General features: G+C 40.2%; 2 protein-coding genes and 1 pseudogene across 2 annotated transcripts in view; 1 reads left to right on the top strand and 2 right to left on the bottom strand.

Annotated features, from left to right (window-relative positions):
- Positions 1 to 15,856, top strand: part of OIT3 (oncoprotein induced transcript 3) — a 40,167-nt gene that overhangs the window by 12,678 nt on the left and 11,633 nt on the right. Inside the window, exons 5-6 of the mRNA XM_050803622.1 lie at positions 4,933 to 5,055; positions 6,519 to 6,679. Coding sequence (XP_050659579.1) covers positions 4,933 to 5,055; positions 6,519 to 6,679 — 284 coding nt within the window. The remainder of the gene's footprint in view (positions 1 to 4,932; positions 5,056 to 6,518; positions 6,680 to 15,856) is intronic.
- Positions 1 to 15,856, bottom strand: part of ASCC1 (activating signal cointegrator 1 complex subunit 1) — an 885,589-nt gene that overhangs the window by 859,115 nt on the left and 10,618 nt on the right. The gene's annotated exons all lie outside the window — the stretch shown is intronic.
- Positions 11,218 to 12,141, bottom strand: LOC126962524 (nucleophosmin-like; annotated as a pseudogene).

Here is a 15,856-nt window from a genome sequence, read left to right as displayed (position 1 = left end):
GGGCAAGAAGGGACCCAAATCAAGAGCCAAAGGAAGCCACTGGCTTATTCTCTGATGTTCAGGAAACTGCCTTAGTGTCCGAAGAGAGCAACAGTTTGGCTGTGCAAAGAAACGACAAAGGGGTTCATCAACATTGAGAATACTCACACTGTGGACAGAATTCAGTTTTGATTTTGTCTCTAAGATTTAACAGGAGCGAATTTTGCAAAAGGCAGAAAGCCACATTTTTATACGAGAAATAAAAATAGGGTGTTCTGGCCAGGTGCAGTGGCTCATGCCTGAAATCACAGCACTTTGGGAGGCTGGAGTGGGAGGATCACTTGAGGCCAGGAGTTTGAAAGACCAGCCTGGGCAACATAGTAAGACACTATCTCTACAAAAAATTAAAAAATAAAAATTAGCTGGGTATGGTGGTGCATGCTTGTAGTCTCAGCCACTCAGAGGACTGAGGATTACTTGAGCCCAAGAGTTTGAGGCTGCATTAAGCTATGATTGCGCCACTGCACTCCAGCCTGGGCAACAGAGAGAAAATATCTCAAAAAAAAACAAAAAAAGGAGGGGGGATATTCGGTATTTCTCAAACTTTAATGTGCCCATGAATCACTTAGGATCGTGTCAAAATGCAGATTCTGATTTAGTAGGTCTGAGATCAGGTCAATATATTGCATTTTTAAAGACGTTCTAGGAGTCACCTATGCTGCTGGTCCAAGGAGCACACCTGGACTAGCCAGGTAATAGAGGCAGTAGCATAACCACTGGCCGACAGCTGTGTTTCCCAAACTTCCCTGCTGCTGAGAAGCACCTGGGGCTTTTACACCCAGCCCCTCCGAGACCCTCTCCTGCAGCCTCAGCTTCAGAGGAGCTAAGATGGGGCCTTAGAGTTTGTGTTTTCAACAAGTTCCACGGGTGACTTTTATCATCTTGGAAGTTTAAGCCATTTCCTCTCCTCCCCATATGCTTTGTGTTTATGGGAGATGAATACAGTTTGGGGGGATAAATAAAGTAATCTATTTAATTTTACTTTTAGATCTGTTTTTAATAGCAGACATATTATAGGACTTTATACATTTATATAACTAATAACAAAAAAGAATTCATAATATATATCAAATAATTGAAATGGAAATTGCCTACCATTATTATATGAAACTTAGATAATATCCCTTCTCTAAGGCACATTTACCCTTGCAAATTGTCACAGCTAAAATTCGCCAGGCACGGTGGCTCGTGCCTGTAATCTCAGTACTTTGGGAGACTGAGGTGGGTGGATCACTTGAGGTCAAGAGTTGGTGATCAGCCTGGCCAACATGGTAAAACCCCATCTCTACTAAAAATTCAAAAATTAGTTAGGTGTGATGGTGGGCGCCTGTAATCCCAACTACTCAGGAGGCTGAGGCACCAGAATCACTTGAACCTGGGAGGCAGAGGTTGCAGTGAGCTGAGATAGCGCCACTGCACTCCAGTCTGGGCAACAAAGAGAAACTCCATCTTAAAAAAAAGAAAAAAAAATTCCATCACTTCTACTTTAATAAAGAGTTCTCATGACACCTTGCAGATTATATGGAGAGATAAATGGTATAATTGTTATTATTTACAGAGGATATATATTTGTTCCTTAGGATAATTAAATTTGTGGAATAATAGAGCTGTGGTACTACTTATAAAAGTTCACTTTATTCTAGCTATATTCAAAATAATAAAATACTACGCCAAAGGGAAAAATTATGGCTAGTGTCCATATTTTATTTCATGCAACAAACTTTGCATTATTAACTGAGAGACCATTAACTGGAATATTAAATTACTGTTCCTTATAATAAGACTAAATGTATTTTAAACTTTATTGAGTAGGGGTAATATCCAGAGTCCTCCTTAAATCTTAATTATTTTATGTATGAATCTTTGCATATTTGAATGTTAATAAAATGTTCCATAAAAACATTTGTAATTATTTATGAGTACTTTATTGGAAAGATTGCAGTTAATCCTGCCTCATATAATCTTAAAACCTAATAACCATAACTGAAAAAATATTTTAGCAGAAGATGAAAATTAAGTGTGAGTTATACTTTAGGATTAATATTCCTGTTTATAACCCTTAAGTTTTATTGATAGTCCAAACATATATGTTTCTTTAGCTAAGCTATTTGATAATTATATGTTCATTTTTTTTTTTAATGGCCTTTTTAATTTTTTTTTTTAGATTCAGGGGGTACATGCACAGGTTTGTTACATGGAGACATTGCTTAATGCTGGGGTTTGGGTTTCTATTGAGCCTGTCACCCAAATAGTGAATATAGTACCCAATAGGTAGTTTTTCAACCCTCACCCTGCTCCCTCCTCCCACCTTTTGGAGTTCCCAGTTTCTTTTTTTTTTTTTTTTTCTTTTGAGACAAGGTCTCACTCTGTCACCCAGGCTAAAGTACAGTGGTGCCATCTTGGTTCACCGTAGCTTCTGCCTCCCTGAGCTCAGGTGATCCTCCCACCTCAGCCTCTCGAGAAGCTGGGACTATAGGCATGCACCACCACGCCAAGCTAATTTTTGTAGAAACAGGGTTTCACCATGTTGGCCAGGCTGCTCTCGAACTCCTGAGCTCAAGCAATCCGCCTGCCTTGGTTTCCCAAAGTGCTGAGGTTCCAGGTGTGAGCCACTGTGCCAGGCTCCCTGTGTCTATTTTTATATAGTTTATATTTGTCCCATCTTTATGCCTGTGTGTACCCATTGTTTAGCTCCCACTTGCAAGTGAGAACATGCAGTATTTTTCTGTTCCTGCATTAATTCAGCTCTTGTTAGTTTTTAAGTAATTTTTATTTTTTGTTTTACTTATTATTTATTTATTTATTTATTATTATTATTATTTTTAAGACAGAGTCTCACTTTGTTGCCCAAGCTAGAGTGCAGTGGGGCGATCTCAGCTCACTGCAACTTCTGCCTCCCAGGTCAAGTGATTCTCCTCCCTCAACTTCCTGAGTAGCTGGGATTACAGGTGCCTGCCACCATGCCCAGCTAATTTTTAGTAGAGACGGGGTTTCACCATGTTGGCCAGGCTAGTTTTGAACTCCTAAGCTCACACAGTCCACCTGTCTTGACCTCCCAAAGTGCTGGATTACAGGTGTGAGCTACCACACCTGCCTGTTTTGTTTTATCACAAAAGTGTAGAAGAAAATACAGAGGAGCAAGAGAAAAATAATTAAAATGACCCACAATCCATTTGCCAGACATAGCCATTCTAAACATTTTGGTATATCTTCCTGAGAGACTTAAATATTTTAAGCTAATTTAAATTTTCAGTTTCTTTTATATTTTGTATTTTTAGACCTGGAAATATCCTGAGTGAACATTTAGTACAACCTCTTCATTTTACAGATATTGAAATTGTGACTCAGAGAAATAAAATGACTTAAGGAAGGTAATTTTTAAGGAAAAAAAGTGCTATTAATGTTCATTTTAACATCTTACAACATATTTTTGTGCTTTCTTCTATAGTATTATATATAATCTTCAGCCATTTCAAAAGCCCTTAGGTATGCTTTTATCCTTCAAAAATATACAGATGTATAATGGCCAGGCATGGTGGCTCACACCTGTAATTCCAGCACTTTGGGAGGCCAAGATGGGCGAATCACGAGGTCAGGAGATTGAGACCATCCTGGCTAACACGGTGAAACCCCGTCTCTACTAAAAATACAAAAAACAAACAAACAAAAAATACAGATGTATAAACTAGTATTACTTAATCTCTTTTAAGTGTTGCAAAGAGTAATTCATTGCCATATTTTTCTCTATATACATTTCACAAAAACTAATTCATCCTAAGTTAATTTATTGATGTTCCAAATAACTGCTTTTTAAAAACTATTATTGAACTGAGAGAGTTATTGCTATAACTGGAAATCAGCTTTTATCTTTCCCTGAGCATCTCAGATGTTTTGAAAACATTCCCTTTCTTTATTTTAACCTAGAACAGGGGTCAACAAATTTTTCTCCAAAGGTCAGATGGTAAATACTTTAGGCTTTGTGGACCATACAGAATCTGTAGAAACTACTCAACTCTGTTCTTGTAGTGAGAAAGCAGCCATGCAGGTAAATGAATGCACACGGCTATGTGCCAATAAAACTTTATTTGTAATAATGTGTAGCAGATTAGAATTTGACAACCTCTGACCTAGAAGATAATGTCCAAGTCCCACAAAGGTCATTTTTTTTTTTCTCTGTTAAACATGAAATCACCTTATAGATTCTTCAGTTTTCAATGGAATATTTTTCCTTTTTGTCCATTGCCTTGAGTTTGCTTTTTGAACATGCAAAACATTAAAAAGGGAAAATTAAACAAAACCATCTCATAAGAGGACAATCACCAATAATTTCGTTGAATGGACTCAGCATGTTGTCCAGGCCTCATTTTTATAGTTTGCTGTCAGCCCAAAGCCCTTTACCCCCAGTGCTCTTGTCCTAGATATTTGAGGAGAGGGCCAGGTGACCCAGCCAGTCCACAATAAGTCAGATCTATCCAGCCAATTCAGGTGAATTTGTATTCTGTCAGTCTCTTTTACGTCAATAATGCTCTATAAAATGTCAAATTGGTTGGATTAAATGTTACAGCAAATAAGAAATCACTTTTGGGTCCTAGTCCTAAAAACTCATAACCCCCAGCTAACCATAAGAAAAACATCAGACAAACCCAAACTGAAGGACATGCTACAAAATTCCTGACCAGCTTAATTGGGTAGAGTTACGGATATTGGAAGATTGCTCTTTGTAGCTATGATATTTCATAAACATTCTTTGAGGTCTTGCCCGAATGTCTCAGTCACTAGGTTAGGCACCAGGGATGCTGCCATAAGTTAAGTATAATCCCTGATGCAAAGTGCCAGAATTCTAGGGGTAGAGGGTTGCAAGATGATTCCCTTTTCTGTTGGCTTCTACTGCAGACATTGAAGGATGCCACAATAACAATGGTGGCTGCAGCCACTCTTGCCTTGGATCTGAGAAAGGCTACCAGTGCGAATGTCCCCGGGGCCTGGTGCTGTCTGAGGATAACCACACTTGCCAAGGTAGTACATGGGGCGGAACGGGGGCTTGTCTCTACTCTGATTACACTTCTTCCTCTCCCAAGGCTCTTTGTCTTCCTCCCCCAAGTGTGTCAGGGTTCTCATCTTTTAGAACAATGGGTCTTTGAGCAGTGTATATTGCTGAATCATCACTTTGGAATCATTTAACAGAGAAGATCTCTAAGAAAGGATTACCAGAAAGTTAACTTTCCTTTGCTGTTTATCTTTGGTTTTTGACTACTTTCTATGGTTAGTTGTATGACTAATACTCAATATGGAAGCATAAGTCATTGATACAGCTCCTCTCTTTTCTAACAGGGTTTGAAACTAAGTGAACTCAGTTGAAAGCCCTGAGGAACATATTCCTCTCCCTACACTTAGGATATGAGGGTTAACAATCCTCTGATAATTATTTTCTGGAAATCTAATTTTTTTTTTTTTTTTTTTGGCAGAGTCTCACTCTGTTGCTCAGATGGAGTGCAGTGATGTGATTTCAACTCACTGCAACCTCCACCTCCTAGGTTCAAGCAATTCTCCTTCCTCAGCCTCCTGAGTAGCTGGGATTACAGGCTTGTGCCACCATGCCTGGCTAATTTTTGTGTTTTTAGTAGAGGTGGGGTTTCACCATATTGGCCAGGCTGGTCTCGAACTCCTGACCTCAAGTGAGCCGCCCTCCTCGGCTTCCCAAAGTGCTGGGATTACAGGCATGAGCCACCGTGCCTGGCCTGGAAATCTAGTTCCTGATGTCCAGAATATTCATCCATTCATCTACCAAACATGTAAGGGGCACCTGTGTCTGATTTCTTTGCACCACTACACCATCGTTATGATGTGTCTTCATGTATTGGACGCTGACAGAACTCAAGTATTCTTTTCAGGATATTTGCAGAGTCTAGAGAAGAACCTGGGAATGCTAAGGAAAAGCAATCTTTTTTATATTAAGCTAAAGTGGTGAAATTTATAGTCAGAGTTTATGGTTTCCTGAGCAATGCAAGGACAATTTGGAAGCCTTTCCCAAGTGCGCTAACACTGTTTTTATTGTCTCTGTTTTACTAGGCAGTAATTAATGGTAAAGTCACAGCAGTATCGTTATGTACCTTAGGCCTATATCAAAGCAGCACTTTTTCTGTATTGCCAATAAACTGTGTTTGTGCTGAAAGTTAATCTCTTAGGTGTTTCAGTTCACAGAGTTATGCTGGCTACACTTTGAAACCAATGTTTGGTGAATTGAAAGTCGAACCTGGTATTTCCTAATTCGGGGAACCATATATTTGAGGAACATTATTTCACCATAATCTTGGGAGTTAGGAATAGTGGTTTTATTCACCAACTTGTTTTCAGCCCCTCTGATTTCCTTGGGGATGGAACAAAAAACTCAGGTTGTGTGAGGGTGAAATTATTTCTCCTAAAAGCCTTCCTCTCGATTCAGGTTTCCTGGCTCTAACAGTGGCCTCTTTTCTCTGCAGTCCCTGTGTTGTGCAAATCAAATGCCATTGAAGTGAGCATCCCCAGGGAGCTGGTTGGTGGCCTGGAGCTCTTCCTGACCAACACCTCCTGCCGAGGAGTGTCCAACGGCACCCATGTCAACATCCTCTTCTCTCTCAAGACGTGTGGTACAGTGGTCGATGTAGGTTCCTCCTGGAGGGCACTCGGGGAATGGCCAAAAGCCGGTTATTTGGGAGGTGGTGGACAGAGGTATGCCACGTGGCTTGTGTCATAGATGAGATATTTACGCACAAAAGATTTGAGCTCAAAACATCTTATGTCATTCATTTAACCAACACGTTCTTGAGCATCTGCTGTGGTCTTGGCACTATGAAGAATTCTGCTATTCCTGTTTTCAAATACCCCATCTCTCCAGTATGCGCAGACATTTTCCTGAATGCATCAGTACCAGTGGTACTGGAAGGCTGGCTACATCCCCTCTGACCAACTATTTTATTTGAAGAAAGTAACTAATACAGATGATGGTTCATTTATGGTGGAGAGTTCAAGTATTGAACCAGGTTGAGTGAAAAGGTTTATATTTTCATCCCAAAATCTGCACACAGCCCTGTGCTGGAGAGTTAGACATGTATGAAGTCCTGCCTTTTAGGAACTTGCACAGCAAAATTGAGATGATGACACAGAAAATGTAAGGAAAGGATGAACAGTGAGATGGATGACAGGTCCTGTAGGAGTCCAGTCAAGGGACAAACACAGGAGCAGTCAAGACAAGTGGGACTTGGATCCAGGTGGAAGTGTGTGTGTGGTTTACACAGCAGAGAGGAAAAGAAAGGGCCTTTCAGATGGGAAACAAGTGAGCTAGTCTCTGAGAGGGGATATGCAGGCCTGTGCGGAGGCATGTGGAGAGTGCAGCCGGACTGGCCGGGAATTCCTACTGGAAAATGAAACCGGAAAAGTAGATGGGGCGGGCTGAGCTTCCAAAGGCCTGCCTTGTGTGCTAGGGTGAGCCGTCTGGATTTGATCCCACAGAAATGGGTTTAGGCAGGGACTGTGGTGATGAATGCCATGATCTGACAGCAGCTTGCAAGATGGATAGAGCAGAGGGGGCCTGCATGTGGATCAGCACGGAGGCCTTTGCGATCATTTGGTTAAATGAATATTTATTTATGACTCTAATTAAATGAAAATCAGAAAGCTGATTCGACTTGCAGTGAGACAAGTGGGGGATATCCAAGGAGCAGGTGGTCCCACTTGAGGCAAGTTATGTTGATCATATCGGTGGATAATCAAATGGACATGCCGCATGGTAGCTTGGCGCTATTCTCCAGTGTACGGCAGAGCAGAGGAATCTGGAGATAAAGAGCTGAAGACCATCCGGTGAATGCCACAGCCGAAATTCTGAGTGTGCAAGAGTTCACACAAGGTCATGCTGCCGCCGCATCACCAGGTCTAAAATTCCTGAAAGAAACATAACGGGCGGAAGCTGTCCTTTTCTAAAATACCAGAGCTTTGGATTCGCTGATTCTGCAGAGATCGGGTATTATGAGTAATACTCTAAAGGAATGTGTGGGGCTGCCCAAGAAGTAGTGTGTAAAACTTTTTTTTTTTTTTCTTTTTTTTTTGAGATGGAGTTTTGCTCTTATTGCCCAGGCTGGCAATGGAACAATCTTGACTCACTGCAACCTCTGCCTCCTGGGTTCAAGCGATTCTTCTGCCTCAGCCTCCCAAGTAGCTGGGATTATAGGCACCTGCCACCACGCCCGGTTGATTTTTTTTTTTTTTGTTGAGACGAGATTTCACCATGTTGGTCAGGCTGGTCTTGAACTCCTGACCTCAGGTGATCCACCCGCCTCAGACCCCCAAAGTGCTGGGATTACAGGTGTAAGCCACTGCACCCAACCTTTTTTTTTTTTTTTTTTGGTATTATTTTCTTATTTATTAAAAAGTACACAGCAAAGAGTTAGGCTGTATAATACCAATAGTTAGGATATAAAGCCATGTATAATAATGGGCTAATTAGGAGGTAGAGAGAAGCTCTAAATGCGAGCCATGTGAGTTTAAGTTACAGTTGATTCTTGTTATTCACAGTAGTTATGTTCTACCAAGCTGCCACAAGCAATGAATTAGGTAATACGGAAGCTAATTTCTTTAGCAATTAAGCATTGCTCCTAGGGGAAACACTGGGTTAGGTTCCTGTAATCCTCTGGTTACAACATTTTTGTTAACCAATCAGTTAACAGTCTTGTTCTGTGTGTGTTTCCGTTTAAAGATACCTTATTTAATATGCATTATAGATTCATTAACATTGCACTCATGGCCAGCAGCACTGCAACTCATATCTGGAGTTTATCAAACACCTATTTTCCCATTTTCCCTGTAAGGCTGTCATAGCCTCCTTGTGCTTGGGATCACTAGACAGCCCATCTGCACTGCATGTGTGGGTGCCTTTCAACAGCAACATTGCTCACAAAACACAAACATGCAAAAGCATGCCGTTCTGTAGATCACAAAAAGGATCCTGGTTTACAGTATGAGAGCTAAAACAAGAAGGCAGTGGTGCCTTGTTGGACCTCAGCTGGGAATGTGCCACTGTGCACATTCTGAGAATAACCTCAGAAGCATAGTGAGTACTGATTTTGGGGTTATAAATAAATGTTAGCTGCTAGATGAATTCACACATACTAAATGCACGAATAATGGGCATCAACTGTACATGGTAAACCTGGGGGGACTTCATAGAAGAGATGAGTTTGAGTGAGGCATTGAAGGATGGGTAAATGAAGATGGGAATGATGGATGAGGAGAGATGTCAGCCACTAATGAGTTCTAGTCTCATCATCACACTCGACCCTTTCTGACCACAGATCATTTCTTTTCTTTTTTTTTTTTTTTTTTGAGACGGAGTTTCACTCTGTTGCCCAGGCTGGAGTCCAGTGGCGCAATCTCAGCTCATCACAACCTCTACCTCCCAGGTTCAAGCAATTCACCTGCCTCAGCTTCCCAAGTAGCTGGGACTATAGGTGTGTGCCACCACGCTCAGCTAATTTTTATAATTTTAGTAGAGACAAGGTTCCACCATGTTGATCAGGCTGGTCTTGAGCTCCTGACCTCATGATCCACCCGCCTCGGCCTCCTGAAGTGCTGGGATTACAGGCATGAGCCACCGTGCCCAGCCGACCACAGATCATTTCTTACTCTTGTATACCATAGTCTTTGAAGCTGAGTTTTATTTTTATTTTTATTTTAAGCTCAGGGGTACATGTGCAGCATGTGCAGGTTTGTTACATAGGTAAATGTGTGTCATGGGGGTTGGTTATACAAATTATTTCATCACCCAGGTATTAAGCCTACTGCCTGTTAGTTATATTTCCTGCTTCTCTCCCTCCTCCTGCCTTCCACTCTCTGATAGGCCCCAGTGTGTGCTGTTCCCCACTATGTGTCAGTGTGTTCTCATCATTTAGCTCCCACTTATAAGTAAGAACATATGGTATTTGGTTTTCTGTTCCTGTGTTAGTTGGCTAAGGATAATGGCCTTCAGCTCCATCCACGTCCCTGCAAAGGACATGATCTCATTCTTTTTTTGTGGCTATAAGTATTCCTTGGTGTATATGTACCACATTTTCTTTATCCAGCCTATCATTGATGGGCATTTAGGTGGATTCCATGTCTTTGCTATTGTGAATAGTGCTGCAGTAAACATACACGTGCATTGCATGTGTCTTTATAATAGGACGATTTATAATCTTTTGGGTATATACCCAGTAATGGCATTGCTGGGTCAAAGGGTAGGTCTGTCTTTGGGTCTTTGAGGAATCACCACACGGTCTTCCACAATGGTTGAACTAATTTACACTCCCAACAACAGTGTAAAAACATTCCTTTTTCTCCACAACATCACCAGCATGTTATTTCTTGACTTTTACTAATAGCCATTCTGACTGGTGTCAGATGATACCTCATTGTGGTTTTGATTTGCATTTCTGTAATAATCAGTGATGTTGAGCTTTTTTTTCGTATGTTTGTTGGCCACATGTATGTCTTCTTTTGAGAAGTGTCTGCTCATGTCCTTTTCCACTTTTTAATGTTTTTTTCCTTATAAATTTAAGTTTCTTGTAGATGCTGGATATTAGACCTTCATCAGAGAAAAAAAAATTTTCTCCCATTCTGTAGGTTGTCTGTTCTCTCTGATGATAGCTTCTTTTGCTGTGCAGAAGCTCTTTAATTTAATTAGATCCCATTTGTCAATGTTTGCTTTTATTGCAATTGCTTTTGACATCTTCATCATGAAATCTTTGCTTGTGCCTATGTCTCAAATGGTACTGCCTCGGTTGTCTTCCAGGATTTTTATAGTTTTGGGTTTTACATTTAAGTTTTTTTGTTTTTGTTTTTGTTTTTGTTTTTTACTTTATGAAAATACTGAGTTTCATTTTATGTGTATCTTTTTCTCTCTCCACCATTTCCATGTCCAACCACTGCTACTACTATGTCCTATCATAACATTCCACACATGCTTAAACCCAAGTAAAGGGTGGAGTTCCATCTTTGAAAACTAAACAGGTATTTTGGACAACACATTCTTGGCAATGGAACCTGGACAACATTTATCAAACATAGTAGGGAAAGTTCTCACTCTGCATTACAAAAAGGACAGCCAGATATCAACTGTTACAGAAACGAAATAAGATGGAAAATTTTTAACAAATTGTTAAAACTATTTTTTTAAAGAGACTTCCTCCATTGCCAGAGATCTTGAATAGCCTCCTGGTCAGTCATCTGGAAGCAATTCTTCACATAATTGATGAACTTGGCTTCCACTTTGGGAAGAGAATCACGTTTTTCTATACTTGCTTGCATTTTTGCTGTAATGTCTTTTACAGAACTAGGTCCTTTTGGTGTTTTAGGAGTTTTTCTGTTTTTTTGAAGGGCTCTTGTCCTTTTGATCTTGGTGTTGATGATGGTTTTGAGTCTTTTCCATTCTGATTTAAGTTTTGTGCATTTTTGGCTGGAGTATCTTGTATAGATTTCTTCACTTTTTCTTCAGCTTCCTCATCATCTTCATCATCATCATCATCTTCATCATCATCTTCATCAGCAGCAAGTTTTACTTTTTTCTGTGGAACCTTGCTAGTACCTCCAGGGGCAGACTGCTTTCCAGATATACTTAAGAGTTTCACATCCTCCTCCTCTTCATCTTCTGACTCTGCATCTTCCTCCACAGTTACTCAGTACTGTCCACTAATATGCAGTGGACCTGAACCACACTTCAACCTTAAGACCACTGGTGGTGTTATTTCAAAGCCCCCAAGGGAAATGGTTGGCTGTACAGACATTTGCAAAGTTGCCAGTGCTACTTTAATTGGACTGCCTTTGTAATTCATTGCCTCTGCTTCAACAATGTGCAATTCATCCTTTGCACCAGCCCCTAAACTGACCGTTCTTAAAGATAACTGGTGCTCATTTTCATCATTATCCACCTTAAAGTGATAATCTTTGTCAGCCTTTAGTTCACAACCAAAAAGATAGTTCTGGGGCCTCAGGGGGCTCATGTCCATGTCCATCAAATCTTCCATCGGGTGGCGGCACACACTTAGGTGGGAGAGAAGGCGGACGGAGATAAACAACCACTGCTCAAGAGAACAGCCGCACAGGACGGAATCACACCAGGGTACACTTAAGTTTTTAACCCATCTTGAGTTAATTTTCCTATATGGTGTAAGGAAGGGGTCCAGTTTCAATTTTCTGCGTATGACTAGCCATGTATCCCAGCACTGTTTCCTCATTGCTTGTTTTGGTCAGGTTTGTTGAAGATCAGATAGTTGTAGGTGTGCAGTCTTATTTCTGGGTTCTCTTTTCTGTTCCATTGATCTGTGTCTGTTCTTGTACCAATACCTTGCTGTTTTGGTTACTGTAGCCCTATAGCATAATTTGAAGTTGGGTAGCATGATGCCTCCAGCTTTGTTATTTGCTTAGGATTGCCTTGGCTATTCAGGCTCTTTTTTGGTTCAATATGAATTTTAAAATAGATTTTTTCTGCAAAGAATATCAGTGGTAGTTTAATGGAAAAGCATTGAATCTATAAATTGCTTTGAGCAGTATGGTCATTTTAATAATATTGATTCTTCCTATGTATTTCCATTTGTTTGTGTCATCTCTGATTTTTTTTTTTTTTTTTTTTTTTTTTTTTGAGACGGAGTCTCGCTCTGCCACCCAGGCTGGAGTGCAGTGGCCGGATCTCAGCTCACTGCAAGCTCCGCCTCCCGGGTTCACGCCATTCTCCTGCCTCAGCCTCCCAAGTAGCTGGGACTACAGGCGCCCGCCACCTCGCCCGGCTAGTTTTTTGTATTTTTTAGTAGAGACGGGGTTTCACCGTGTCAGCCAGGATGGTCTCGATCTCCTGACCTCGTGATCCGCCCGCCTCGGTCTCCCAAAGTGCTGGGATTACAGGCTTGAGCCACCGCGCCCGGCCGTCATCTCTGATTTCTTTAAGCAGTGGTTTATAGTTCTCCTTTTAGAGATCTTTCACTTCCCTTGTTAGCTGTTTTCCTAGGTATTCTTTTCCTGGCAATTGCAAATGGGAGTTCATTTGTTATTTGGCTCTCAGTTTGACTGTTGATGGTGTATAACAATGCTGGTGTTTCTGCATATTGATTTTGTATTCTGATACTTTGCTGAAGTTGTTTATCAGCTTAAGAAGCTTTTGGGCTGAGATGATAGGGTTTTCTAGATATAGAATCATGTCATCTGCAAACAGGGATAGTTTGACTCCTCTCTTACTATTTGAATGCCCTTTATTTCTTTCTCTTGCCTGATTGCTCTGGCAACTTCCAACACTATGTTGAATAGGAGTGGTGAGAGAGTACATCTTTGTTTTGTGCTTGTTTTGAAGGGGAATGCTTCCAGCTTTTGCCCATTCAGTATGATGTTGGCTGTGGGTTTGTCATACATGGCTTTTATTATTTTGAAGTATATTCCTTCAATACCTAGTTTATTGAGAGTTTTTAACATGAAAGGATGCCAAAATTTATTGAAATCCTTTTCTATATCTGTTGAGATAATCATATGGTTTTTGTCTTTAGTTTTATTTATGTAATGTATCACATTTATTGATTTGCATATGTTGAACCAACCTTGCATCCTGGGGATGAAGCCTACTTGATTGTGGTGAATAAGATTTTTGATGTACTGCTGGATTCAGTTTGCCAGTATTTTGCTGAGGATTTTTGCATCAATGTTCATCAAGGATATTGGTCTGAGGTTTTCTTTTTTTGTTGTGTCTCTGCCAGATTTTGGTTCAGGATGATGCTTGCCTCATAGAACAACTTAAGGAAGAGTCTCTCCCTTTCAATTTTTTGAAATGGTTGCAGTAGGAATGGTACCAGCTCTTCTTTGTACAGGGGGTAGAATTCAGCTGTGAATCTGTCTGGTCCTGGCCTTTTTTTTTTTTTTTTTTGGTTGTAGGCTATTACTGCCTCATTTTCAGGGCCTCATTATTGGTCTCTTCAGGGATTCAACTTCATCCTGGTTCAGTCTTGAGAGGATGTATGTGTCCAGGAATTTATCCATTTCTTCTAGGTTTTCTAGCGTATATGCATAGAGGCATTTATAATATTCTCTGATGGTTGTTTGTATTTCTGTGGGGTCAGTGGTAATATCCCCTTATCATTTCTGATTGTGCTTATTTGATTCTTCTCTCTTTTCTTCCTTGTCTAGCTAGTGGTCTATCTATTTTATTAACTTTTTTGGAAAAACCAGCTCCTAAATTTGTTGATCTTTTGAATGGTTTTTTTGTGTCTCTATCTCTTCCAGTTCACCTCTAAGTTTGGTTATTTCTTGTCTTCTGTTAGCTATGGGGTTTGTTTCCTCTTGGTTCTCTAGTTCTTTTAGTTGTGATGTTGGGTTGTTAACTTGAAATCTTTATAGCTTTTAATGTGGGCATTTAGTGCTATAAATTTCTCTCTTAACACTGCCTAACCTGTGTCCCTGAGATTCTGGTATGTTATATCTTTGTTCTCATTAGTTTCAAAGAACTTCTTGATTTCTGCCTTAATTTCATTATTTACCCAAAAGTCATTCAGAAGCAGGTTATTACATTTCCATGTAATTGTATGGTTTGGAGTGAATTTCTTAGTCTTGAGTTCTAATTTGATTGTGCTGTGGTCTGAGAGACTGTTATGATTTCAGTTCTTTTGCATTTGCTGAGGAGTGTTTTACTTCCGATTATGGGTCAATTTTAGAGTAAGTACCATGTAGTGATGAGAAGAATGTATATTCTGTTGTTTTGGGGTAAAGACTTCTATAGATAATTATCAAGTCCAACTGATCGAGAGTTGAGTTCAGGTCCTAAATATCTTTGTTAATTTCTGTCTTGATGGTCTAATATTGTCAGTGGGGTGTTGAAGTCTCCCACTATTATTGTGTGGGAATCTAAGTCTCTTTGAAGGCTTCTAAGAACTTGCTTTATGAATCTGGTTGCTCCTGTGTTGGGTGCATATATATTTACCATAGTTACCTCTTCTTGTTGAATTGAACCCTTTATCATTATGTGATGCCTTTCTTTGTCTTTTTTGATCTTTGCTAATTTAAAGTCTGTTTTGTTGGAAACTAGGATTGCAACTCTTGCTTTTTCCTGTTTTCCATTTGCTTGATAAATTTTCCTCAATCCCTTTACTTTGAGCCTATGTGTGTCTTTGCATGTGAGATGGATCTCTTGAAGACAGCATATCAATGGGTCTTAGCTCTGTATCCAGTTTGCCACTCTGTGTCTTTTAATTGGGGCATTTAATCCATTTACATTTAAGGTTAGTATTATTATGTGTGGATTTGATCCTGTCATTGTGTACTTCAGTATGTTTTTATAGTGGCTGGTAGTGGTTTTACCTTTGCATATTTAGTGTTTCCTTAGGAGCTCTAGTAAGGCAGGTGTGGTGGTAACAAATTCCCTCAGCATTTGCTTCTCTGAAAAGGATATTATTTATTCTTCACTTATGAAGCTTAGTTTGGCTGGATATGAAATTTTGGGTTGAAAATTATTTTTCTTTTCTTTTCTTTTCTTCCTTCCTCTCTCTCTCTCTCTCTTTCTTTCTTTCCTTCTTTCTTTCTTTTGACAGAGTCTTGCTTTGTCTTCCAGGCTGGAGTGCAGTGGTATGATCTCAGCACACTGCAATCTTTGTCTCCCAGGTTCAAGTGATTCTCCTGCCTCAGCCTCCTGAGTAGTTGGGACTACACGCATGCCTGGCTAATTTTTATATTTTTAGTAGAGATGGGGTTTTATCATGTTGGCCAGGCTGGTGTCAAACTCCTGACCTCAAGTGATCTGCCTGCCTCAGCCTCCCAAAGTGCTGGAATTACAGGTGTGAGC

The sequence above is a fragment of the Macaca thibetana genome, chromosome 9 (assembly GCF_024542745.1).
Source record: "Macaca thibetana thibetana isolate TM-01 chromosome 9, ASM2454274v1, whole genome shotgun sequence".
Lineage (NCBI taxonomy): Eukaryota > Metazoa > Chordata > Mammalia > Primates > Cercopithecidae > Macaca > Macaca thibetana.
This window is presented reverse-complemented; position numbering and strand designations above follow the sequence as displayed.